Source organism: Gekko japonicus, unplaced genomic scaffold (assembly GCF_001447785.1).
Source record: "Gekko japonicus isolate JY-2015 unplaced genomic scaffold, Gekko_japonicus_V1.1 scaffold464, whole genome shotgun sequence".
In the NCBI taxonomy this organism is placed as follows: Eukaryota; Metazoa; Chordata; class Lepidosauria; order Squamata; family Gekkonidae; genus Gekko; species Gekko japonicus.
Genome location: NW_015170903.1, coordinates 354,410 through 381,507, shown reverse-complemented (window position 1 = coordinate 381,507; position 27,098 = coordinate 354,410). Strand labels below are relative to the sequence as shown.

Here is a 27,098-nt window from a genome sequence, read left to right as displayed (position 1 = left end):
AAAAATATTACAAGTATGAACACAAAAAGGGCACTCCCTTTTATTACAGCATCTTCAAATCAGTGTTCTTTTTAAACACAGAAGTACCTTGAAAATCCATTCTATACACCTGGAGTATTATGCAGAACAGAATGTCTCATTTACTAAGAAAGGTGTGGAACAGATAATTCAGCACAAACCCCCCCATGTGTGTGTTTTCCTGTCTAAAGAAGAAGAGGTGGTGATGACAAGGGTTCCAGTTTGCTCTAATCCATATTTAGCACAAACCTGGTTTTGCTGACCAGGATACTATTAAAGACACATTTGCCATTCACCTACAACTTACTAGTTACATTATAAAGCAATTTGACTGATGAGCTTACTTATTGTTAAAGTTGCTGAGTTTCAGCCAACACTAATAAGGAAAACATTTTGTATTCAAGTGCTATAAAATATATTGATAATCAAATGAGATCAACAATTTTAATCACACTTTTAAAGTGTGGCCCAATGAAGTTATGAACACATATCCAGTCCAGTTACCTTTATTGGCATGTAAAATGAACACACATAAGAGAGAGGGATAGAAGGATAGAGGAAGCTTCCTTATTAACATTACTCAGGCCACTGAAAAGACAATCCATCATTTCAACTGATAGTGGCTGTTATGTGAAAACTTTCAAAGACAGTTTTGGCTGTAGCCGTCAAGCAAGAAGTTGACTGAGAGCTCAGCTGTAGTGTGTGTGTTGTTATAAAACTGGTATATTATGTAAGTTTATAAGGCAAGCTAGACAACAAATATTTCAACCTCCTTTGCAGTATCAGAGTAATTACACAAGAAAATAGTCAAGTCCCAGTGTGAGTCATAGAAGTTCACTGTCTGTCCTGCTTATTTGCACAAGGAGTTAAAAACTGCATTTCCCCCAGCAGGGTAACAGATCTCAAGCCCATTTTTTAACCTGACCCATGATTAAATTGGTCCTCCTCTGTCCAGTATGCAGGTCTTCATAAGACCCAGAGCAAGTTGAGACATGTGGTTTTCAGAATTGCATAATTCTCTGGATCTAAATATATAGTCTAGGGGTGCAGAACTCATGAGGGCTGGATCTGAAATAAATGAGCCCTTGTTGGGCTGGTTCATGTGTGTCATAAAATGTAATGCCAGATAGCAGATATATAAACTTTATAAAGGACACAAAAAGAATTAAAGATTTGTTTTACTTAAAATAAAAACATGCTTAAAACATTAGCACTCTTGCAATATTTTGTTTATTTAATAGTGTCTGATAACTGACACCTCTTGCTCTGAATTACTGCATCAAAATGTATGTACTGTTGCAATCTTGAGTACGCTGTTCAAGTGTGTATCTGTAAGCTGCAAACCTACTTTTGATTTATTGACATTCACTACAGAAATCTCATGCTCAGAGTTCTGAGCCTAAGGCCCAGGGGAAAACATGAAATGGCTGGGCATTGTGAGCTTTTGTACATAAACTGCTTTGTGTGCTGGTCAAGAACATGAGATGACACCATGACACAGACTAAGGGCTATGTGTTTGTCAACAAAGCTATAGTCTTCCTCAGTGGTCAGTATCAGCCTAATATCTGGGAAGTCTTAAGTTCAAAATCCCCAAAGGAAATGTGCTGGGTGAACTTGGTCTGGACACACAGTTGCATCCAGGAGAGCCACAGCATAACAAGCCCAATAAAACACACACACTGTAGCAAGGCACACAAAAGCTCATACCTTGAATAAAACTTTGTTGGTCTTAAAGGTGCTTTGTATTTCTCCCATGCGATTGAGGCAGTCAAGTAAAGCAAGTTCTCCCTCCCTCCCTTCAAGGAGGAGCCTCAGCCAATGGAGGGGAAGAAAGGCTTGCTTTTGTTTCCTGTGTGGTTGAGGCAGCCTGGCCAGGAAGCAAGTTCTGGCTCATTCCCTCTCTCCCCCAGGGAAGGGGAAGAGCCTCAGCCAGTGCAGGTAATAGAAGCTTGCCTATCTATTTCTCCTGACTGATTGAAAGAGTCTGTCAAAGCAAGCTACAACACAGCAGCAGAACTGGAAGAAGAAGCAGAAGACAGCCAGTTCCACTGTGTGCCTGATAAAAGCCTTCCGGGGTGTGTGTGTGTGATCCAACCCATGGGCCACATGTTTGACACCCCAAAATAGTCCATAATATGATTTGTACAATTTAATTCTCTCATACATGGTTCTCCCATAAAGCTCTCTCATTTAAAGACTACCTGAGGATAAAATTTAACAATAAAATTTAACAATAAATTTAGTTAACAGATAAAAGGAAGTGCTTCTTCACCCAAAGAGTGATTAACACATGGAATTCACTGCCACAGGAGGTGGTGGTGGCTACAAGCATGGACAGCTTCAAGAGGGAATTAGATAAAAATATGGACCAGAGGTTTATCAGTGGCTATTAGCCACAAGGTATAGATAGGAACTCTCAGACTGGGGCAAGTGATGCACTGTATTCTTGGTGCTTGGGGGGAGGGCAACAGTGGGAGGGCTTCTAGTGTCCTGGCCCCACTGATGGACCTCCTGATGACACCTGGTATTTTTGGCCACTGTGTGACAGAGTATTGGACTGGATGGTCCATTGGCCTGATCCAACATTGGCTTCTCATGTTCTTAGGTGTACATTTTGTGATGGGAAGAACCTACAGACATCTGAGCAATGAACAGAAGAGAGCAAATAAAATTGTGGCTCAATTTCAAAGTCTCGTTCTTAATCAGATTAGTAATTAGCAGACTCAACTGCTGTCTCCCACTCAACCCACCTTCCCATCTATGTATGGATTCCTTCTGCTGTTCTCTGACTGAGAAAACCCCTATTTGCTGTTTGAATCCAGTGGCAGCTTTAAGACCAACAAAGTTTTATTCAAGGTGTTGATTTTAATTGAGTTCACAAATAATTTGGAGGTAATCTTAGCTAGTGATAACAAGATATGCTACAGACTTTGACACAGCCTTAATCAACAGGCAAAGTTACCTTACTCAGTCCCTGCAGTCAAATGTGACGCAGGCTCATCACCAGATCTGTCTTAATGGTAACTCCTGAAAACCAATAACCATTTTCATGCCTTTGCCTACTATGCTGAGAGAATGGCTGACAACACCTTATTCAAGGGGCTATAAAATCAGACCCCTTTGTCAAATTCACTTGAAACTTGGAGAGCCTTGGGGAATTGAGCTTGGGATTGGTGCAAAAGGTGAGGAAGAGTAAATGTATTTCTGTTTGCTTGAGGTTGGGTGTTTTATGAGGTGTCTGTGGTGTGTCTCTGTGAAAATCTCCTTCTAGCTTTTGGTGAGTGCAGTAGAAACATATTGTCCTGCTGGGAAATGCTCTGCTTGGTGTTCTGGTTTTGGCATTCACCATGGTGGCCGCTTTCTCCCTGAGCTCCGGGAGACGGCCGTCAGAGCCCGTGGTTGGGACTGTCCGTGCCACCCCCAGAGCCCTTGCATTAGGCTCCCAGCCATGGGGCGCTAGAGAGCCCTTCCTCCGGTGACCCTGACGGTGAAGGGGGGCTACTCCGTGCCCCGAAAGTCCTGCTGCGGAGCGTCCTGAATGGGAACTAGAAATCGCACACCGGAGCAAGCATTTAGTAGCCAAGCGAACAGAAAACAAAAGCGGATCTATCATTGAAATGTGAGTTAAAGTCTAAGCAAGAAACACCGAAGAACTAGCCAAAAACCTCTCCTTTGAAAGCAGGGGGGAGGGAACTCTCCCCCACTAAGAAAAACTAAGCAAACATTGAGCTACTACGAAAAGGGGGGTGGTTTAATGAAGCAAGATGGATTGAAATAAAGAGTATTTAAGAACTTACCAGGCTGATTTAAGAGTACCAGAGCCTGTGATAACTTTTATAAAAAGTAAACAATTCCCAAACATGGCATCCACGAGGAGGGATGAGAAAGATAAGCAAGTGAAACCTAAGCTTCTTGCCGAAAATGCCAGCCCAGCGAGTTCTGTGCCCAGACAGGAAACAACTACAGAGCTGCAAAGGATGCTGACTGAAGAATTGCACACTCTGCTGGAACAAGTCACGGCACTGCACCATAAGTTCGATGTACAGCAAACTCAATTAAATAAGATATTTTTAAAAAACAGAAAAAACTGAGCAAGAGCTGAAAGAAGTGGATGCCAACACCAAGAAGCTCAAAAAACAACTGCAGGAGATGGAGAAATAGAGACTAACAAAGGAGTTTCATTTGCTACAGCTACAAATGGAAAGAGCAAGCTATGCTCTAAGATTTCAAGGTGTTCCAGAAGAGAAGGGAGAGAATCTGAAACAGACTATGTGTGATGCTTTAGGCCCTACGGCAGATGTAAAAACGGATATATTACAAAGCGAAATCGATACGATCTATAGGTCGTATTCAGAATTTCCAAGAAAGAATAATCTGCCAGGGGAAGTTATGATAAGATTCTCCAGAAGACAAGTGAGAGACCAAATTCTCAAAGCGACAAATGGAACTTCCTTGAAAATCAAGGACAAAGAAATAAAAGTGTTGGAGGACATTCCGTTTGAAATAAGAAGGAAAAGAAGAAAATATAGAGACTTGGTTTTATATCTACAGAAGAACAACATTTCCTACAAATGGATTGTACCCGAAGACATTATCATCAAATTTATGGATAAGAAAGAAAAAAATTGACTTTGTTGAAAAGGCACATGAATTTTTGCATCAACATAGTTGTCCAGCAGGAGAGGAAGAAGAGGAGGAAGATGACAGCATCAAAGAAAGTGAAGAAGAGGGAGCAGTGACATCTTCTGACGAGAACTCAGACTCTAAACTGGGGGTGGCAGCCCCAAAGATAAGCTACCATTTCAGAAAGAAAAAGTTTAAAAGATGAGATGTTATTGCACTCTGGAATCTCTTACAATGTTTTGTTATAATTATTTCTTTTTTTGCTCTTTATGAAGTCAGATATGGTGGAGTTTAAATTTTTACTTTAGTTTAAATAGATTACTAGATGACCACATTCAATGAACTTGAATTGAACATTGAGCTAAAAGCTAATTTGTTAAGCAGTATGTATGACCACCATCTCTTGGGTTTTTAGTGGGTTTTCTTTACTTTCTCCTATAGTTTGTAGATCCCCGTCCTAATTTTGTTGTAGTTTATAGAAAATGCAATTAAAAATCCCCTATGGGGGGCAAAAAAAAAAAAGGAAATGCTCTGCTTGAGTGAGGTGAGTCAGCTGCCTGCTATTGTCTAACTCCTGAGGGTGGAGCCATAGCTCTCAGCTGTAAAGAAGAGCTCATTATAGGTCTATTTCCTTGAGGCTAGAATTGCTGACCTGGAGAAGTTGAGGCAAAGAGAGATGTTTGGGGATGAGACCTTCAGGGACTTACCAAAACAGTCCCACTCCTATGCTCACAACTCTTCTGCTGTTGTGGAAAATGAAAGTCTTGAGGTCAGAGGGCATAAGTCTGAGAAGGAGGGATATGGTCCCTTGGCAAGGACCCCTTCCTTGGGTAACAGGCCAATATCCTCTTGTACTGAGGATCCCCTTCTAGGTTTGGGTGGGAGGTATGCTTTGGTAGTGTGCGATTTGATTATTAGAAATAGAGAAAGGGGGGTCTGTGACAGGCATTTTGACTACATAGTGACTTGCCTGCATGGTGCGAAGGTCAAAGACATCACGTGCAATCTAGAAAGGTTGAGTGCTGGGGAGGAGTGAGCAGTCTTGGTACACATGGGAACAAATGACATTGGGAAATGTAATCATGTGGCCCTGGAGGAAAATTTTAGGTGACAGGATCTCAAAGGTGGGATTCTCATAATTGCTACTGGTTCCATGTGCAGGACCAGCTAGACAGGCATAGGCATAGATCAGGAATCTCAATGCAGGGATGAGAAAGTGGTGCTGAGAGATTAGATTTGTTAGGCATTGGGTAAATTTCTGGGGCAAGCTGAACCTGTACTATAGAGACAGGCTTCACTTGAACCAAAAAGGAGCTAGGCTGCTGGCAATTAATATCAAAAAGATGGCAAAGCAGCTTTTAAACTAATCCCAGAGAGAAAGCTGACAGGAGCTGGGGAGTCTCCGGTTCAGGACAAGTGAGTCCAAAGGGACAATTGTGTAAACCACGCAGCCTAATATTGAAAGGAGAGTAACAGAACTTGGGAGTGAGCCCAGATGGGAGAGCTTGAGTTTGATGCTGAATGACAATTTAGATATAGTAGGTATCAGAAACATGGTGGAACGGGGGGACTCTATGGGATGCAATCATTTCTGGGTATAAACACTGAAGTGTAGTGGGTTAGACGCATGTAGAAACCACTGAGACGGATGTAGTGATCAGCATGGTTTACTGGTACACAACAAAGACAACAACTACTGGCTGCCTGGCCAACTATATACACACCTGGGGACACACCCCTAGGTCCCGTTGATGAGTTTAAATCTCCTGCCACGGTCCTATTGGTTCCCAAGTGGAGAGACTAGGAGCCTAGTCCCCATTGTTCGTACAGAGTCAAGCTCGGGGGTATTCGCTGGCCCCTGGTGGCGGTCAGTGGACATAACATTCCTCCCCCCATAGCTCAGACCCAACCTAGGTTACATAGTCCTTTAAGTACGACGGGGACCGCCTTTCTCTAGTGGACCATCGGGGGGGCAGTACTGGCACCTCCAGGGACCCGTCCGATGTTCTGGGATGCGCTGGTGGTGCAGACACCTCTGGCACAGAAGAGTCGGTTGTCGGGCCCTCCTCGGCAGCCTCCGTGGGGACGGGGGCAAGGTTCTGACGCTCCTCAGTGGGGAGGTCCTGCACTGGGGCATCTTGGGTGCTCACCTCTGGGTTTGCCCGCTGCTCAGGAACCTGCGTGCTTGGGTGCTCTGTAAGCATGCACCAATGGAGTTGGTCTATGTGCCTCCGAAGGACCTGCCCACATTCAGTCGACACGTCGTACATGACAGTGCCAGTGGGATGAATGATGCGGCCGGCGATCCATTCTGGGCCCCTTCCGAAGTTTCGGGCGAAGACGGGGTCCTCTGGGAAGAACCCGCGAGTCGCTTCCCACTGCTCGGAAGAGTTCCATGGCTCGGGAGCCCGATCATGGTGTAGGCGGTCCAGGAGGATTGTTGGTCTCCAACCCATGAGGAGTTCTGCTGGGCAGCGATCGTTTATGGGGTTTGGTGTTGTTCGTTGCACCAGGAGGAAATGGGCGATGTGAAATTCCCAGTCTCCCTCTGTCAGGTGGCTTAACGCTTCCTTCGCCATCCGGACCATGCGTTCCGCTTGGCTGTTTATCGCGGGGTGGAATGGCGCCGACCTGATGTGTTTGATCAAGTTGTCGTGGAGAAACTGCTGGAATTCCTCCGACGTAAAGGCCGTCCCATTGTCCGAGATGATGGTGTCTGGCAACCCGTGGGTGGTGAAGATCTTTCAGAGGGCACGTATGGTGGCCTTTGTGGACGTCACGGAGACGGGGCTTATCTCCAGCCACTTCGAATAGGAATCCACAGTCACTAGGAATAACAGTCTATGAAAAGGTCCGGCGAAATCTATGTGGAGCCGGGACCACGGGGTTTGTGTGGATTCCCATGACTGGGACGGCGTGCTCAGCGGGCTGGGTCGGACAGCTTGGCAGGTCGAGCAACATTTCACCCACGCCTCTACCTCTGCATCGAAGCCTGGCCACCAAATGTAGCTCAGGCAAGGCCTTTCATCGTAATGATGCCCAGGTGCGCTTCGTGAAGGGCCTGGAGAACTTGTTGGCAGAGGGCGCTGGGGAGCACGACCCGTTCACCCCACAGCAGGCAGCCTTTGTGCGGTGACAACTCCTTCCGGCGGGCCGTGAACGCAGTGAACTCTGGGCCCTCTATCTTCGCAGGCCACCCCCTCACCACCCAGCCCAGCACCTAGGATATGACAGGGTCCCGGGCTGAGTGGCGGGCAATGTCCACAGCCTGCAGTGGGGCATCCGGTAGGCAGTCCAGCTGAAGGACGAGGTGCACAGGGGCCGGATCCTCAACCACATCTGGTAGGGGAAGACGGCGGTTTTGTAGCTGGTAATTGTAGCCCGCAAGGAAAATGGACCACCGCAAGACCCGCAGGAATAGTACTTGAAGTGTCCGGCAATCGGGTGCAAAAAGGCCGAGGAGTGGGCTGAGGTCTGTGGCAATGGTGAACAGCCATCCATAGACGAAGTCATGGAACTTCTTGACCCTGGCCACTATGGCTAGTCCCTCACGATCTATCTGGGTGTAGTTCTGCTGAGCCGCAGATAGGGTGCGTGAGTAATACGAGACCGTGACCTCCCACCCATCCAGGAGATGATGCGCTAGCACCGTAGCAACACCGTAGGGTGAGGCGTCGCACGACAAGACCACTGGCAGTCCCTCATCGAATTGGGCCAGGACCAAGTTGGAGATCAACAGTTCTTTAACATTCCGGAAGGCGGCAGCCTCGTGGGGCCCCCCCACCCAGGGGGCCTGCTTGTCTAACAAGTGATGGAGGGGCTCCGCTACCGCCGCCTTGTGGGGAAGGAAGGCATGGTAGAAATTGAGAATCCCTAAAAACGCCTGTAATTCTGTTTTATACTTTGGTGGCGGGGCCTCCACGATTGCCTTTACTTTGTCTCAGGTCGGGTGTAGGCCCTCTGCATCCACCGTGAAACCCACTGACGGCACCCCCAGCTGACACTTCTCTAGTTTAACTTTAAGTCCGGTGTCCTGGAAACGACGGAGAACTGTGCGGAGACGGTCTGCAAAGTTGGCCAGTGTGGCAGCAGCAATAATCACATCTTCAAAAAACGGGGTGACGCCGGGTATTCCTTTGAGAAGAGAATCCATCAGTTGTTGGAATAACCCCAGTGCCACACTCACCCCGAATTGCAGTCTCTTGACATGGAATGCCCCCCGGTGGGTCATGATAGCTTTCGCCTCAACAGTCACCTCATTTACCGGCAACTGCTGGTAAGCCTGGGCAAGATGAAGTCTCCCAAAGATCTTTGCCCCCCCCCCAAGGTGGCCAGTACGTGGCTAACCACAGGTACTAGATATGCATGGTCCTGTAGCGCCTTCTTCAGCGTACATTTGTAGTCCGCACAGATGCGGACTGCCCCATTCGGCTTTTCTACCACTACTATGGGGGTCTCCCACGCCGCGTGGGAGACCAGTTCTAGGATGCCTTGAGCTACTAGGCGGTCCAGTTCCGTGTCGATTTTAGGCTTGACTGACAACGGAACCGTCCTGGCACGCATTCGGATAGGGGCCACCTTGGGGTTTAGATGCAGGGACACCAGGGGGGCCATATAATGGCCCAGAGAGTCATCAAAAACGGCATGAAAATCCCAGCATATCCCTTGGAAATCCTGGACTGTGCATAGCTGGACTCCCTCGATCGAAATCCCCAGGGGCTCAAAACCAGGCACGACCCAGCAAGCTGACCAGGTTGCCCTCTACCACAATCACGTCCAGACGGCCCTTGAATCCATGGTATTGCAGTCTAAAAGTCCCGACCCCCTTAATCGGCACCCAGTTTCGCTGAAAGTCTATGAGTGTCACTGGGGATGGGTGCAAGCAGGGTCCCACCGTAGGGCATAAGCGTTTAAGCGTGGCGTCGGAAATGATTGAGGCTGCGGAGCCTGAGTCTATCTCCATAAGGCATGGGGACCCCTCGATTTTTACAGTGACTTGAATTTTAGGGGTGGACGATTGGCCGGGGAGTTTCAGTACCTGTTCTGATGCATGTGTGAGGTGGTAGAGGTTCTCTGCCGCTGCGTTGTCCTCGAAGTGGGCATCAGCTCTGTGACGTGGTGGCTGGATCCAACTGGTAGCCTTGGAGCGAAATGCCCAGGCGATGTGGCCAGTGCGCCCACAGTTATGACATATGGCATCTTGGAATCGGCATGTTTTCCTCTCGTGCCTGTTGCTGCAGCTGGCACACTCTGGGGCTGCTGAGCCGGGATGCTTGCGGGCAGAGCTCGCGTTCGAGGCTGGAGTGCGGTGCAGCACTTGCGTGCGGTGGACCTCCGCGCCCTCAGGGTCAGCCGGCATGGTGATGGCAGCCTTGTGCATGGTGGTGGCTGCTGGGTGGGGCCTTTCCCACGCGGTGGCGATGGCCAATGCCATCGTGACCGTCTCACCCTCCATTATGTGTCGCCGTAGTTTCTCCTCCCGTAGTCCTGTGACGAAATGGTCTCAAAGGGCCATGTCCAAGTGTGCTCTGAATTTGCACTCGGATGCCAGGCAGTGGAGCTCCGCAAGGAACTCCGCAGCAGTTTCACAGCCTTGCTGACTCCGCTGGTGAAACACCACGTGGCATCTCCGATGGCTTAGGCGTGTAGTGGTTCTGGACAGCAGTGATGATTTCGTCGAAGGTGCAGTCATCGAGCGTCTTAGGGGAGAGTAGGTACTGGACCAGTTCTACGATGGCAGGTCCACAGGACCCGAGTAGGAGGCCCTTCTTCCTGGCCTCATCCGTCACCTGGTAGAATACCAGGACTGACTTCAGGATGGTGATCCAGGCTCCCCATTGCTTTGGACAGGCTGTATCAAATGGCGGTACCAGCCCTGATACCGGAGCAACGACCATTGTGCTGATCAGTTGCGGCTGCAGCTGGGAAGCAGCTTGTTCACCCTCGTTGCTCATCGATCGGAGGAGCGTAGGTAGCTGTGCGTTGTTTTCCCTTGCAGAGTCTCATCAACCCAGCTGGAATGCTCAGCGGGATCCCACCTTCATTGCCATTGAAGTGTAGTGGGTTAGACGCATGTAGAAACCACTGAGACGGATGTAGTGATCAGCATGGTTTACTGGTACACAACAAAGACAACAACTACTGGCCGGCTGGCCAACTATATACACACCTGGGGACACACCCCTAGGTCCCATTGGTGGGTTTAAATCTCCCGCCATGGTCCTATTGGTTCCCAAGTGGAGAGACTAGGAGCCTAGTCCCCATTGTTTCTACAGAGTCAAGCTCGGGGGTATTCGCTGGCCCCTGGTGGTGGTCAGCAGCCATAACAAACACTATGTCCAGGACAGGGAGGGATGTGTTTGGGGAGGTGTTGTGTTGTACATCAAAGAGGACATAGAATCAAATAAGTCAGAAATCATTAGGGGAATGAATTCCCCAATACTGGGCCCTAAGGCTTACTTAAAAGTGACGGTAACTATCGCCCACCTGATCAAACCCTTGAGGCTGATCTTGAGATGGAGAAGGAAATAAGAGAAATGACTACAGCAAATAATGTTATGATACTGTAGGACATGGGACTTCAACTACCTTCAGAGTAATTGGGTAAAAATATGCTCACGTCATGCTGTAGAAATGAGATTCCTACACATCATAATTGACTGTGCACTTGAACAGCTGGTTACAGAGTCAACCAGAGGGGTAGTGATCTTGGACTTGGTTCTGAGCAGAGTTCAGGACCTATTGAAAGATGTAGAGGTTGTTGCACCAATTGGTAACAATGGCTGTGGTACTATTATGTTCAGCATTCATGTCAATGGAAAGTCACCCCTAAAGTTCAAAACTGTAACATTTTATTTCAAAACAAACTTAACAAAAATAAAAAGAAGAGTTAAAAGGAAGCTGAAAGGGAAACACAAGAGAGCCTGAAAGCTATTTAAAAGCACAATAATTGAAGCCAAAACTGAAAGCACTCCCCAGGTAAAAAAGACGCTGTCAAGTCTAAAGAAATGCCCGCATAGTTAACGATGCAAGTCAAGGAAGCTATAAAAAGAAAAGAGATTTCTTTCAAAAAGTGGAAGGACTGTCCCAATGAATTGAACAAGAAGGAACCACAGCCTCTGGCAAAAGCAATGTAAGTCAATAATTAGACATGAAAAAGAGAATTTGAGAAGCATGTTGCTAAAAGCAGCATGACAAACAATATATCCAGAGCAGAGAAGCAGTTGGGACTTTGAGTAACCAAGGCATAAATGGATTGCTAAAGGAAGATGGGGAGATGGCAGAGAAGCTCAATTATTTATTTATTTATTTATTTATTGCTTCTGTGTCCACAATGGAAAAGTGTGGGACATGTACCCAAGACACAGCAACTATTTTCAGTAACAGAGTCTGAAATATTGAGTCAAACTGAGGTGACAAGAGATGAAGTTCTAGACCTACTGGGGAAATTAAAATTAAAAACCAATAAGTCTCCAGGTCCTGATGGCATACACTCGAGAGTTCTCAGGGAACTCAAATGTAAGCCTGTTGATTTATTAACCTGTGTGTAGTATGTAACTTATCACTAAATTTAGCCACTGTATCAGAAGACTGGAAAGTAGCAAAAGTTATACCAATTTTTTAAAAGGAGTCCAAAAGGAAACAGGAAATTACAGGCCAGTCAGTCTAACATCTGTCCCAGACAAATTAGTAGAAACTGTAATCACGGGTACAATCATTGTCTGTAGAGGGACAAAGCCTGCTGCAGGAAAATCAGCATGTTTTCTGCAAAGGGAAGTCCTGCCTCCCCAACCTTTTAGAGTTCTTTAACAAAGTGAGCAAGCATGTAGACAATGCGGACCCAGTACACATTATATACTTTCAAAATGCTTTTGACAAAGTTACTTCACCACAGACTCCTGAGTCATGGGATAAAAGGACAGGTTCTCTTATTGATTAAAATTGGTTAAATGACAGGAAGCAAAGACTAGGGATAAATGGACAGTTCTCCCAATGGAGGGAAGCAAGCAGTGAGATCCCAGAACCATCAGTGTTGGGGCTGGTACTATTTAATTTGTTCATAAATGACCTGAAACTAGGGGTGAGTACTGTAGTGACCAGGTTTGCAAATGACACTTTTTTTTTTCCAGGATGGTGAAAACCAAGGATGAATGTGAGGCACTCCAGGAGGATCTCCACAAATTGGGTGAGAGCTTTAGACCAACATGACTACACACTTGAATCTATCTCTTTGTTGTTGTTGTTGAAGCCAATTAGCACTACATTAGCATTACAGAGGCTGACAACTGGCACTATGCTTTCCAACATGTAAAAGATTGGTGTAATCATATGAAATAAACATGTCCAAGCTGGACACATCTGACTAGATCACTGAAAGATTGGCTTCTGTGGCAAGTAGAACCAGACGGTGCTCAAGCTTCTCCAGTACAAACCATTGTTTGCCTGATCCAAGAATTCATAGCAACCAGAAAAGAGAGCAGGGAAAACACAAATAATAGGAGAGGATAGAAAGTGTGAGTCTACAATATGGATGTTATATATTGGTATTTTGGGGTATACCTTATTGGTATTTTTTGATATATTCAGGTCTCGATATCTGGGAATTCCTGGGATACGGATAAATCCCCCCCCCCCAAAAAAACCCTCAGAAATATCTAGGATTAGTAATGACAGAGAATGGAAAAAGAATTAACAACTAGACAGGAGGTTGGAGCATTGTGGGAAGCCGAAAGGGGGGGGAAGGGAGGAGGGGGGATGGTATAAATTTTAATGTTATGAATAATATTTGAATATGTTTATCATATCCTAATAAAGTTGTTTAAAAAAAAGAAAGAAATATCTAGGATTCACCAATACTTTCTGGAGCCAGAGTTTGAAGGCTCCCAGGAATGTCACCCCCCTCCCTGAAAATCTGTGTCTTCCCCCATGCTTGGTATTGGCTTTCCAGGTTGATTTCTGTTAGGTTATGAACCTTTAAATTGTTTTTGTTGACTCTGTAAAGTTGTGCTGTTTCCTCAAGTTGCTTCATAACCGGTTTGCTTTTTGTGGGGGACTCTTGGCCTTTACATTGCTGTAGATTCTCAGGTTGTACATTGGTTGGATTCTCTGATTTTACATTTGCTAGGCTTACAACAGTGTTCCTATTGTGTTTGGCTTAGGTGAGTTTCAGGTTCTACATTGGCTGCGATTTTTTACATTTTTTTTCTATAGGATGATGGCTGGGGGCACCTCATTCAGGGGGTTGTTTAAAAGTTGGGGGTTATTTAAAGGACAGGCACCAGGACACCAGCAGCTGTGCTGCAATTTTGGTGCCAGTAGCTTTAAAAAACAACCCTCCAGCCCCCCAGAAAGACTCCTCATAGGGAATAATGGAACAAGAAAAAATCAGAATCCCCCACCCCAATCAACACCGAGATCTGAATACCAAATCTGTATTTAGAACACCAATATTTTTCAGTTCCCTGATATCTGGAGCTGAAAAAAGAACATGGATTATTATTATTTTAGCTGCACTTCCCTAGTCTACAGAACATTCTCAGTTCTCCAAAATATGGCTTGAAGGATCAGCAGTGTGATATCTGAATCAGGCTTAAGACTCTGTGAGAGTATAAAGCAATAGAAGTACAACAACACTGACTGTCAGTGTTTGAAACAAAATAATGAAATAACAGGTGAACCAGGGAACTTTACAGTAGGGTGGAAATCTGCCAGGTATACCTTAGGCTAGGGTTAAAAGCAACAATGCATCTTACTAGAATTGTTATGACTGCACATTACAATGATGTTGCTAAACCAGTTCAGAGGGAGGAGAGAAACTGGCATAAGCATTCCTTAAGTTGAGCATTTAGATCCATCCTTACTTTTCACTTTCAAACACACTTTTAGGATCTGTACAGAAAAATCTAAATCCTACAACCTCTACAAACCATAGTTTGCCTGAAATCGGCATTATATCTGCCCTGGACTTTAGAGACAGAGAAAATCAAAATACTTAAGGAAAAGGGATCATTACCTGTTTTAAAATGCCTGCTGCCATTTCATGACTGCAGTCAAAGATGACATGGAATTCCTTGCCTCTTTTCATCTCTTTGAGCAAGGGCTTTGCATCCTTTGTGTCAGCTGGTAACTGGCGGATTTTTAGACGCAGGTTATACCGTGATGGAGCCTTAATAAGCTCTTGTAATCGAATGAGACCTTTTCAGAAAAAGACAAAAGGACACCGAAAGATAAATTATTAAAATATGACCTTGTAGGAGCAGCTCCCTTATCATCAACTTTTAGTGGTTTTAATATTTCTCTTCCTCTTTAATGCACTCACCACTATGTGCATATGTAAATTCATAAGAATACTGTCCAGACTCCTTTCTTTTTGAGTTTTTCCACCATTCGCCTTTGTTATTATGAATAGAAATTAAGTTGAGATTGCCTTCTGAGATATGGATAAATCTGTATCAAGGCGGGTTGTGGTAGTTCCACCAAACATTATGAAATAATACTTTAATGCAGAACCACCACAGTAGTCCATTATCAGGCTATTTATTATAAGAGACTAATCTCAAGTTTACACATAGATTCAGTTTAGGGAACATTCTCCTAGAATGTGAACTTATTCCTTAATTACCCAATTAGAGTTGCTTCATTCATTACTCTGATATGGTTGTTACCAAATATATATATATATGGTTTCTGCATGACAGGAGCTGCAGCTGGCTGCCACAATACATGGAAAGCACCTTAAACTTTGGATGGATTCCAGTCTCTGGAAACCTTCCCCACCAGCAGCTCCCAAGCAGGCTGAATCCTTGTTTGGCTAATCCATATTTTACATACGTTACAGCCAGTGTTCCCTCTAAACTGAGTTAGTGTGAGTTAGCTCACTGCTTTTTAGCCTTCAGCTCACAGGTTTTTGTCTTAGCTCAAGAAGGATGCCTCCAGAGCAAACTAATTTATGCAGTAACCAAATCGCTTGCTCACAACTTTAATGCCAGTAGCTCACAAAGTAGATTTTTTTTTTGCTCACAAGACTCCACAGCTTAGAGGGAGCATTGGTTACAGCAACTACAAAAGACCCCTGATCTACAATAGCACTTCTGTGGTAATCATGCTACTGCTGCTGGTATTATAAAGTAAGCAGCAGTTAGCACAGCATGTAAAACCAGAGCCTGCCCACACATTAGGCATGTCCAGGCAATTGTCTAGGGTGCCTCACTTGCAACAAGCAGGGGTGGCTGGCTATCCCCCCCCCCCAATTCCTGTCTGCCTTATAGGAGGAAGGAGGTGCCAGATCAGTTGGACAGGCTAGCACCACCCTCACACCAACTCTTGCCCATCCACCTCACTGAAGGCAGGGGCTGCCAAATTGCAATGGTGGTGGCTCACACCCACCTCATACTAGCTCCTATGAACCCTTTTTGTCAGAAGTGGAGAGCTGCTGCTAGCCACTGCCTCACAGCACTTCCTGCCTGCCCCCCTTGCAAGAAGTGGGGACTGCCAGCTCAAAAATGGCAGTTGGCACCTCCTTGCACCAACTCCTGCCTGCCTTCCTTTCAAGAGGCAGAGGCTGTTGGCTCATGGTGGTGGTGCCTAAATCCCTTGCAGTGGCTCCCGCCTGCTCTCTTCTCAGAAGGCAGTGGCTACCAGCTCACATAAGCTTGCACTAAACAATCAAACAAGGAATTCCACAAAGGAAAACACAGGACAGTAATATTCCCAAAACCAGGGCACTTTTTTTAGACATATAAAGTGGAAGATTTCCCACCCACCCCCATACACACACACACACACAGTCTCAAGATGAGTGAAAGACACATGCTGGCATGTATGGAACAGTATTCCTCCTTTCTCAGAAGAAAAGTACTTCTAGCTGCACCTCCCCATACTTCCCACAGCGACACAAAACAGTGCCAAAACAGTAGCACAGGCAGATGCCAAGAAGGAATCATCTGTTGTTAGTCACCAATATTTTACTAGTTAGATCACCACATTCTGTCATGGGACTGGAATATGAAAACCCAGTACATTCAAAATGCTGGATTTGTTTGTATCTGCTATGGTTTTAGTCTCCAGTACTGCTCACGCGGCCAGGATTTTTGGAATCAACAGCTTCAGTCCTAAAAATAGTAGGGTATATATTAACCAGGACACATCTTTTGATGGTAGGTGTAAAATAGGAAGGGCTTAGAGGCATCTGAAGCTTTCTTGACTATAGAAGTCATCACCCCCACCTGCCAGCTTGTTATCATAATTGTTGCTTAGGCTGGCAGAAGTGATTAACTTGCAGCAGCTGAGAATTGTCATCTAAAGTGGTTGACAGCTTGCAATTTAGAGATCGATCCTGGTAACAGCTTTCTAAGAACATCTATGTAGAACAGACAGCTTTCAAAGACTCAGAGAGAGAAGGGATTGCTCTCCTCAACTTCCACCCTGCTACTATTCTTCCAGAGACTCTGCTCATCAGTTTTTTGGAATGCCAACTGAGATGCCAGAGCTACACGCCCGATAGGCAAAGTAGTGAGTAGAATAACCAGCTAAGTTTTTTGTTTTGGTTTGCATTCTTTGCTGAACTGTATACATTCTTTCCCCTATCTATGTGTTGTTTGTCCTTTGTTTTTATAAAGAAAGTTTTATGTGTTTTTATACAAATTGGAGGGAGTTTACTGGCCAACTCCAGATAAGTAATTCCAGTGCCAGAAAATGTATTCTCCCTCCCCCCCCCTCTTTCTCAGCCTGCTATTGTAACACTCTGGGGCTACGATTTGCAGAAGCCTCTGTGCTTTGACTTTAAAAGGCTTGATTCCACAGTAGCTGAGTCATAATCCTCAGAATTCTGGCTTTTCTTTCTGTACTGAGAACTTCAGCCCCACCAGAAAAAAAGTTTGCCCCACAATCCACAAAATCCTGGCTACAAGCCTGGATGTAATGATTGTAAAATTGTCCTCTGAAAACCTCTGACATTCTGTGTACTATTCAGATAGCCGAGGTTTGTGAAAATTTCATGATTTTTTTCCTAATGATGTACTATAAATGATCGGGTCTGCTGGCTGATATGTAGCATGCAGTTAATACCAATTAGTGTTGAGTACAACTAGCCATTATTCTCTTTCTTCCCCTCTTCACAGCCCAATATACTAAAGTGTTATATCCATTAACAGAAACCTCAAAAAAATAATGAAAGTACAGCACATAATCATGTGTTAAACTAAGGCACTAATGCTTGCATTATCTTTTAAATTATGCTTACTGTCCCCACTCCCCCTGAAGATTTGGTTGTTGTTGAGTCCATTTAATTTTCACATATTTTGAGGTACAGGCTCATTGCAAGAAATAAACCTGACATTTGCACCCTACTTCCACTTCAAGGAAAATCTATAATTTGCTTTTAATATGGGCATCGGTTCCTGTTTCCATTCCCCTCCCCCAATAATCTTCATAATTTTAGGATGCTTTTATATGATTTCAGTCCTATTTTTCTGGTATCCCCCCCCCAGATTTCAGTCGTAAATAATATATTTTTCTTTTTGAAACAAATTTCACAGATTTCCACTAATTTGTTCATGTGGTTTAACATCTTTATACTGATGATTCTCAACATAATTCTGCTCTTTCTTTATTTCAGATTGCCTGTAGACCTTCCTGCCTCAATTGCAGGATACAAATAAAGCTCAACTTAAATGAAGAATAATTTTCTCCCAAGCCCTTTCTCCTCTTTTTAATATTTTCTTATTTACTCTTCAAAGAAGGTCCAGAACCGTGACATTGCTTTGGATTCCTCTTAACTGACTGATTGGTAAGGATGCCAGCTTCCTGGTAGGACCTGGGAATCCTCTGGAATTACAGCCCATCTCCAGACTACAGAGATCAGCTCCCCTGAAGAAAAATTGATGCTTTGAAGGGTAGACTCCATGGCATTGTACCCCACTAGGTCCCTGTCCTCCCCAGACTCCATCCTCAAATCTCTAGGAGTTTCCCAACCTGGATCTGGCAACCCTACCCTCCCATCCCCCTGCCAGTGGCCAGCAGGGGACCTGGAAACCCTCATTCAGTGTGATATTTTGGTTTTGTCAAGCACGCCCTGCATCCCCGGTGGAGCACCTCCTGTAGCCGTGGTGCTGGGAGCTGAGGAGTTGAAGGTGAGGGAAGCATTTGGGCCTCAGATAGGCAGGGGACGAGGTTGACAGCACCTCGTAGGTCCCTCTGCCGTCATGCCAGGGTACACATTGGCTCAGCTGTTCCTCTCTCTTTCCGTTCTCACCTCCATTCCTTCGCATGTTACTCATCCCTGGCCGCTCCGCTTTCCCCATCTTTTATTCTCATGCCTGCTCCCAGCACCTCCCTCCTTCCCCACCTTCTCCCACCTCCTCCCAGCCCCGCCCCCTGTGATAAGTGTGGACGCTGTCCCGGCTTTCTGGGCATGGTTGGAGCTGGGCTGGCGGCGGCTCTGTTGACCCGGGGCCGTACCACCGGCGTCAGTGTGCAGGGTATCCCGGGCCTGTGTGCCAGTCACCAGCTTCTCCCTGGCAGTGCCAATGCTCCCTTCTGTGATCGGGCTGCCTCGTGGTTCTCAGATCCATGACCGAATCCGACTGGGATGTTGTGCCTCTCTGGTGGCGCTGATGGGGACGCTCCCTCTTCACACCGGGAGTTGTCGGGGTCCCAACGCCTCGTCTGGTGGCTCTCCATGTGAGTCTGCCATTTGGGGGTCCCCTGGGGGGTGCAGAATAGATCCTGGGGCCTCTGGACCGGGACAGGTTTAACTTATATAAAATGCATCCTTTTCTACCATCACTCATACCAGGACTTTGGCCCACATTTTCCTACCAGTCACCAACTTCTAAAAAGTACAATCACATTTTCATTTCCCTTTTTGCCTTTTTTCCCATTATCTTTGGTCGAGAGTGCTGCTACTTCTTTAATTTTCTAGACTAATGTTAAGATGACAGCTGGCTTCAGTCATATCCACATCAAATTATTCCTTTGTATATTCAAAGCTTTGCATATTCTCGATCTTTACTATATTTCTTTTTTTCTATGGTTATGTTTCTACTCATGTTCATCCTTTTTCATATTCTTTGCTTTCTTATTAAACCCTGGATTTTATCTGTTGAGCCGTTATCTTTCTCTCCTAGCTGTTCATAATTAGTGTGCACTGCTTTGTTCAAAAAAAAAAAAAAGCAGCAGCTTTAAGTTTTATCTTATGATATGCAGTGTACTTGATGCATGTGCCTTTCCTTGTTCTCTTCCCTTTTTACTTCTTTATCGTTTGACAACATTTCTTACAATGCAGATGCCCAGCTATTTCAACAGGACTTTACAGTATACCCCTCCCCTGGTAAATTAGTCACATCTAAGCATGGATCTCTGCCTTGTCATGGCAAGGGGGCTTGCATGGTTCGATGAGGCTGTGGGCTATCCCGTGGAAGGCCACCCAACCACCCAAGACGGACAGGCCACAGCAGAGAACTCAGACCAAGCGTGATCCACCTGGAGAAGGAAATGGCAACCCACTCCAGTATTTTTGCCAAGAACATAAGAACATAAGCGACACCAATGTTGGATCAGGTCAAAGGCCCATCCAGTACAACACTCTGTGTCACACAGTAGCCAGAAATACCAGGTGCCATCAGGAGGTCCACCAGTGGACAGTATCAAAAGGCTAAAAGATATGACACCGGAAGATGAGCCCCTCAGGTCATAAGGTGTCCAATATTCTACTGGGGAAGAGCAGAGGGCAAGAGTAACCCCAGAAAGAGTGAAGCGGCTGGGCCAAAGCCGAAAGGACGCTCAGTTGTGGATGTGTCTGATGGTGAAAGGAAAGTCCGATGCTGCAAAGAACAATACTGCATAGGAACCTGGAATGTAAGATCTATGAATCAAAGTAAGCTTGACATGGTCAAAAATGAGATGGCAAGACTGAACATTGATATATTAGGAATCAGTGAACTAAAGTGGACAGGAATGGGCGAATTTAACTCAGAAGACCATTATATCTACTACTGTGGCCAGGAATCTCGTAGAAAAAATGGTGTGGCCTTTATAGTCAACAAGAGAGTGCAAAAGGCAGTACTGGGATACAATCTCAAAAATGACAGAATGATTTCTGTCCGATTCCAAGGCAAACCATTCAACATCACAGTAATCCAAGTCTATGCCCCAACCACTGATGCAGAAGAGGCTGAAGTGGACCGGTTCTATGAAGACCTACAACACCTCCTAGAACTAACACCAAAAAATGATGTCCTCATCATCATAGGGGACTGGAATGCTAAAGTAGGAAGTCAAAAGGTAACTGGAATAACAGACAAGTTTGGCCTTGGAAAGCAAAATGAAGCAGGGCAAAGGTTAACAGAGTTTTGTCAAGAGAACACACTGGTCATAGCGAACACCCTTTTCCAACAACCTAAGAGGCGACTCTACACATGGACATCACCAGATGGGCAACACCGAAATCAGATTGACTATATAATTTGCAGTCAAAGATGGAGAAGCTCTATCCAGTCAGTAAAAACAAGACCTGGAGCTGACTGTGGTTCAGATCATGAGCTACTCATTGCAAAATTCAGACTTAAACTGAAGAAAATTGGGAAAACCACGAGGCCATTCAGGTTTGACCTAGATCGCATCCCTGATGAATATACAGTAGAGGTGAAGAATAGATTCAAGGGTCTGGATTTGATAGATAGAGTGCCTGAAGAACTATGGACAGAGGTTCGTGACATCGTACAGGAGGCAGCAATCACCACCATCCCAAAGAAAAAGAAATGCAAGAAAGCAAAGTGGCTTTCTGATGAGGCTTTACAAATAGCAGAGGAAAGAAGGAAAGCGAAAGGCAAAGGCGAAAAGGAAAGATTTACCCAACTGAATGCAGATTTCCAGAGAACAGCAAGGAGAGATAAGGAGGCCTTCCTGAATGAACAGTGCAAAGTAATAGAGGAAAACAATAGAATGGGAAGGACTAGAGATCTCTTCAAGAAAATTGGAGAAATCAAGGGAGCGTTCCATGCAAAGCTGGCCATGATAAAGGACAAAAACGGTAGGGACCTAACAGAAGCAGATGAGATTAGGAAAAGATGGCAAGAATACACAGAAGAACTATACAAGAAAGACCTCGATGTCCTTGACAACCACGACGGTATAATCACTGACCTCGAGCCAGACATCCTGGAATGTGAAGTTAAATGGGCCTTAGAAAGCATTACTAACAACAAAGCTAGTGGAGGTGATGGTATTCCAGCTGAGCTATTCAAAGTCTTAGAAGATGATGCTGTTAAAGTGCTGCACTCAATTTGCCAGCAAATGTGGAAAACGCAACAGTGGCCACGGGATTGGAAAAGGTCAGTATACATTCCAATCCCAAAGAAGGGCAATGCCAAGGAATGTTCAAACTATCGCACAATTGCACTCATATCACACGCTAGCAAGGTCATGCTCAAGATCCTACAAGCTAGGCTTCAACAGTACGTGGATAGAGAACTGCCAGAAGTACAAGCTGGGTTTCGAAGAGGTAGAGGAACTAGAGATCAAATTGCCAACATTCGCTGGATTATGGAGAAAGCAAGAGAGTACCAGAAAAACATCTACTCTGCTTCATTGACTATGATAAAGCCTTTGAATGTGTGGATCACAACAAACTATGCCAGGTCCTTAATGAGATGGGAGTACCAGACCACCTCACATGTCTCTTGAGAAACCTGTATAATGGTCAAGAGGCGACAGTTAGAACCAGATATGGAACAACTGATTGGTTTATCATAGGGAAAGGAGTACGACAAGGATTTATATTGTTACCTTGCTTATTTAATATATATGCAGAGTACATCTGTATATGTCCTGGATGAATCACAAGCGGGAATTAAGATTGCTGGGAAAAAGATCAACAACCTCAGATATGCAGACAATACCACTCTAATGGCAGAAAGTGAAGAGGACCTACAGAGCCTCTTGCTCAGGATAAAAGAGGAGAGTGCAAAAGTGGGCTTGAAGCTCAACATCAAAAAAACTAAGATCATGGCATCCGGCCCCATCACTCCTTGGCAAATAGAAGGGGAAGTCGTGGAAGTAGTGACAGACTTCACGTTCCTGGGATCCCAGATCACCGGAGACTGTGACTGCAGCCATGAAATTAAAAGACGCCTGCTCCTTGGGAGGAAAGCGATGGCGAACCTAAACAGCATGATAAAAAGTAGAGACATCACCCTGCCAACAAAAGTCCGCATGGTCAAAGCAATGGTATTCCCAGTAGTCATGTATGGCTGCGAGAGTTGGACTATAAAGAAGGCTGAGTGCCAAAGAATAGATTCTTTTGAACTATGGTGCTGGAGAAGACTCTTGAGAGTCCTATGGACTGCAAGGAGACCAAATCAGTCAATCGTAAAAGAAATCAACCCTGACTGTTCCCTGGAAGGCCAGATAATAAAACTGAAGCTCAAATACTTTGGCCACCAAACGAGAAGGGAGCACTCACTGGAGAAGACCCTGATGCTGGGAAAGATTGAAGTTCAAAGAAGACGGGGACGGCAAAGGATGAGATGGATAGACAGTGTCATAGATGCAACGAACATGAAGTTGAGCAAACTTCAGAGGATGGCGGAAGACAGGAAGGCCTGGCATGATCTGGTCCATGGGGTCGCGAAGAGTCGGACTTAACTGTGCGACTGAACAACAACAAAGCACGGTTGTTGGCTAGCTACGAATTTGCCAAGGTTTAACAAAGAAAAACAAAAGCCACACAACACGAAGTATGCTGTTCCCCCAGTATGTAGCTTTGTAATTAGAAAGTGCATATATTCTGCAGATGAGGAAGGTGACTGACCTGAAAATAAACAAAGTTTAAGGATTTGAAACACAGAAATAGTTGGGTTGGGAGCTATGGCCATGTTTTCAGGTGTTTTGAAGTATGAACTATGCTTGTACGGGATTAGTGGGATGATAAATAGCTTGACAGCTGGCCAGGTGGCATAACAGTGGCATGTAAGGTTGCTGAACAGGAGACCTGGGTATTTGGAGCAAATCTGGGATGCTCATTTTCCAGTTTTGGAGGAATCAGAGCATGAAGAGAGGGTGGTGTTTGATTGATCTCTTTAGAATTAGCTGCCAGCTGGAGTGGTTGCTGAATGCCCCTCCTATTTCTCCTTGATAGCAGCTTTGAAAAAGAGTTCCTTCTGGAACATTATTCTAGCTGTTGAGTTGCAGGACTCCAATATGGTCTCTCCCAAAGATGAAGACCGGAGAGGTTCAGGGGAGAAGTATCCATGATGGAAACTCCTGAAGGAAACATATATCTCCTCCACATAGCCATTCCTGTTACTCTACAGAGTGTATTTTTGAAAAATCCTTATGGTAAGCTTTTTCTCCCTTCCACTCCAATATGGAGACGTTTATTTTTCCTCCAGAACTTAACATGGAGTTTTACAACCTCTCTTTCAGTTTTGTTAAGCTTCCTACTTTAATTTTCAAGAAAGTTTCTCCCCAGGGTTTTAACTGTCTTTTTAGTCTGGAGATAATCTTAATTGCTGTTATATTTCTAGCTAAAGGTTCTGGTGTGTTAAAATGCTTCTGACTATTTTTGTTCCTCATCTATGATCCCATTTCTCTAGTTTTATCTTCTATCCAAACCATATCAGTGGTTAAAAGAGACATGATTATAGCCTTGTGATTATAATGTATTGCTCTTCTTGTTCTGAACAGAATAGCAGGAGAACCTGAGAATATCTGGGAGTGGGCTTTAAGGAAACTTCTGAGACTGAGCAAGACCAGAGGGACAGCAGACAGTGCTATTGGTACCCCAGGGAACCCTGTGTGAACTTCAGCAACCTGGGGGGAAATCATGATGCCCATTGTCTTGGGAGTTGTGAGGCTTACAAAAAGGGACCTGAAGCAGGTCCTGGTAGAATCCTACAAAACTTCAGGAAAGGGGGGGGGGTTGCTTTTGAAATGCTGAGTAGCAATTTTAATTTACATCTGATTCTGAACCTGACCATAGACTGTGGATTTTTAAAAAATCTACACAGTGGAGATGGGGCAGATGGGGGCTTTTTCTACCAACCTAAAAAAGTCCCTGGAAAAAACCTGGAAACTTTAAAAAAACCCAACCTGTGGAGTTTAAAACCTTCCAAAATGATAGAAGCTGCACTCATAGCTTTAAGAAATTAATACCCTTGGATATCTCAGTGGCCATTTTGAAGGTTGCTAGCAACCACATCAGTATTTCCAGTTTTCAGACCTTGGTTTCTGTACAAGGTGTGTGTGTGTGTGGGGGGGTCGGGAGCAGGAGTGAACTGGAATAACAAAATAGCCCCAGAGAGGACCCAGCCCCCTCTCCTGCCATGTTCCCTGATGGAGGGAGGACTCATCAGGGCAGGGCTCAGCAGCAATCACCAGGCAACTTGCTATCATGCAATAGCAGCCACTATGACTCACCTGGGTAACTCAGTATCCTGCAATTTGCCCAGCTCACTAGGTCTGGCAGTAGCGACCAGAAGACCAAATGACATGTAACTCACCTGGGCTAAGAGCAGGCACCAAACCTGTACAACTTGGCCAGGCTTACCAGCAGCTACGCAACTTTGCCCAGGAAACTCACCACTACTTAACTTGGGCAACTTGGCTGAGCCAGGCAATAGCTACAACACAACTCAGCTGAGCAAACTGCTGCTTCATGACTTTTGTGATTTTACTAGACTTTTCCCAGGGACAGGCTGCCAGGGGGAGGGAAAATGGGAAATCTGAAAACAAGGGGTCACAGATTAGACAGAGGTTGGTTGGTGGGAAGGAGAAATGCAGGGAAAGGGAAGAGGATACCAGGGTTTCCAGGGGAGAGGAAATAGGAAACAGGTTGGGGAGGGGATGCAGGGGAAAGTGAGGTACCTCCAGCAAGTCCTTAAGGATTCTCTGCTTGTCAAGTTTTATTTATTTATTTTTATGCCACCTCTCCAGGAACAATATATTAATTAAACTCCAGCATTTAAATTAAAAACAGCCCATTGTAAAAACATATATCCTAAAACCAGACCACAGACAATTTAAAATAACAATTCCTACACTAAAATAGTATTTAAAAATCAATATTTTAATTAAAAAGCTGGGAGAACAGAAATATCTTGGCCGGGCACCTAAAAGAAAACAACAGTGATGCCAAGCAAGTTTCAAGTGGACGGCCACTATTGAAAAAGTCCTCTGTCTGGCTGCCACTCAGCTCTCCTCTGGAGCAGATCTTAACTGATTGGATGGATAATAGGAGAGCACCCTGGCCCCACACCATTTAGGGACTCAAAAGGAAATAACCAGCATCTTTAATTGTGCATGGAAACAAATGGGTACCCAGTGTAGATGTTTCAGCACTGCGGTGATACAATCATTGTACTTCACTCTTGACAAGAGCCTGTCTGCTGCACTTTGCATGAGCTGAAGTTTTAAGACTGTTTTCAAAGGCAGTGCCATGTAAAGTGCATTACAGTAATCAAACCTGGATGTAATAAGAGCATAGATCACTGTGGCCAGATCATGCTTTTCGAGGAACAGCCATAGTTGGAGTATCAGCCCAACTGGAAAAAGCACTACATGCCACAGAGGAGATTCAGAGAGGTCTTCAAATATAGGCCAAGATCCAGTTGTATCCCCAAGCTATGAAGTTGTTCCTTGAGTGGGAGTGCCATCCACTCCAAGACAGGCTGACTCCTCAGTCCTCAAGCAGCTTTGTCACTGACCAGCAGCACCTCTGGCCTGAGCTTCAGTTTATTGGCCTTCATCTATCCTATTACCATCTCCAGGCACCTATTCAAGACTTCCACAGACCCAACTGACTCAGCTGTTAAGTAGAGTAGGATGTCATCTGTGTATTTGTGACAACCTACTCCAAATCCTCTTATGATCTCTCCCAGCAGTTTCATGTAGATGTTAAACAGCACAGGGGACAAAATGGAACCCTGGAGAACCCATGGCATAAATGTCATGTGGCCAAGCAGCAGTCCCCCATCCTCCACAATCAGCCACTCACATAAGAGTGGAACTACTGAAGCATAGTACCCACACACACACACTCCCAACTCAACCAGCCTCTTCAGAAGGATTCCATTGTTGATGGTACTGAACACTTCCAGGATGCACTCCCCCTTTCGACAAATTTATTTATTCACAGCAAAAAGCCAGCACTCTAATACAACAAACTAACTCAAACTAAATTCATACAACTACAAGCATAAATGAAATATATAAAATGAATATCAAATAGGGCATGCATGTAAAACCTGGTACCAATTACATCTATTTGTCTTTCACTAGGAGCTTTCTAGTCCTTACAGCCAACCAGCCAAATTTGACATGTTTAGCTGTAACCTTGGGGCACCTACTTTCTAGGAGGTTCTTCAGCAATTGCATCTTTTGACTAGTTGAGGATAGAGTAGTTGTAAAGAGTGGGAGAATATCACGAAACTAACTATATGCCCTGCAGTCAGGCCCTATA

At 45.0% G+C, this 27,098-nt stretch overlaps 1 protein-coding gene across 2 annotated transcripts in view; it reads right to left on the bottom strand.

Annotated features, from left to right (window-relative positions):
- GRIK2 (glutamate receptor, ionotropic, kainate 2) overlaps positions 1-27,098 on the bottom strand; it is a 918,110-nt gene that overhangs the window by 583,784 nt on the left and 307,228 nt on the right. For both annotated transcript variants that reach the window (XM_015418620.1, XM_015418619.1), the window contains exon 4: positions 14,655-14,836. In XM_015418620.1, coding sequence (XP_015274106.1) covers positions 14,655-14,836 — 182 coding nt within the window. The remainder of the gene's footprint in view (positions 1-14,654; positions 14,837-27,098) is intronic.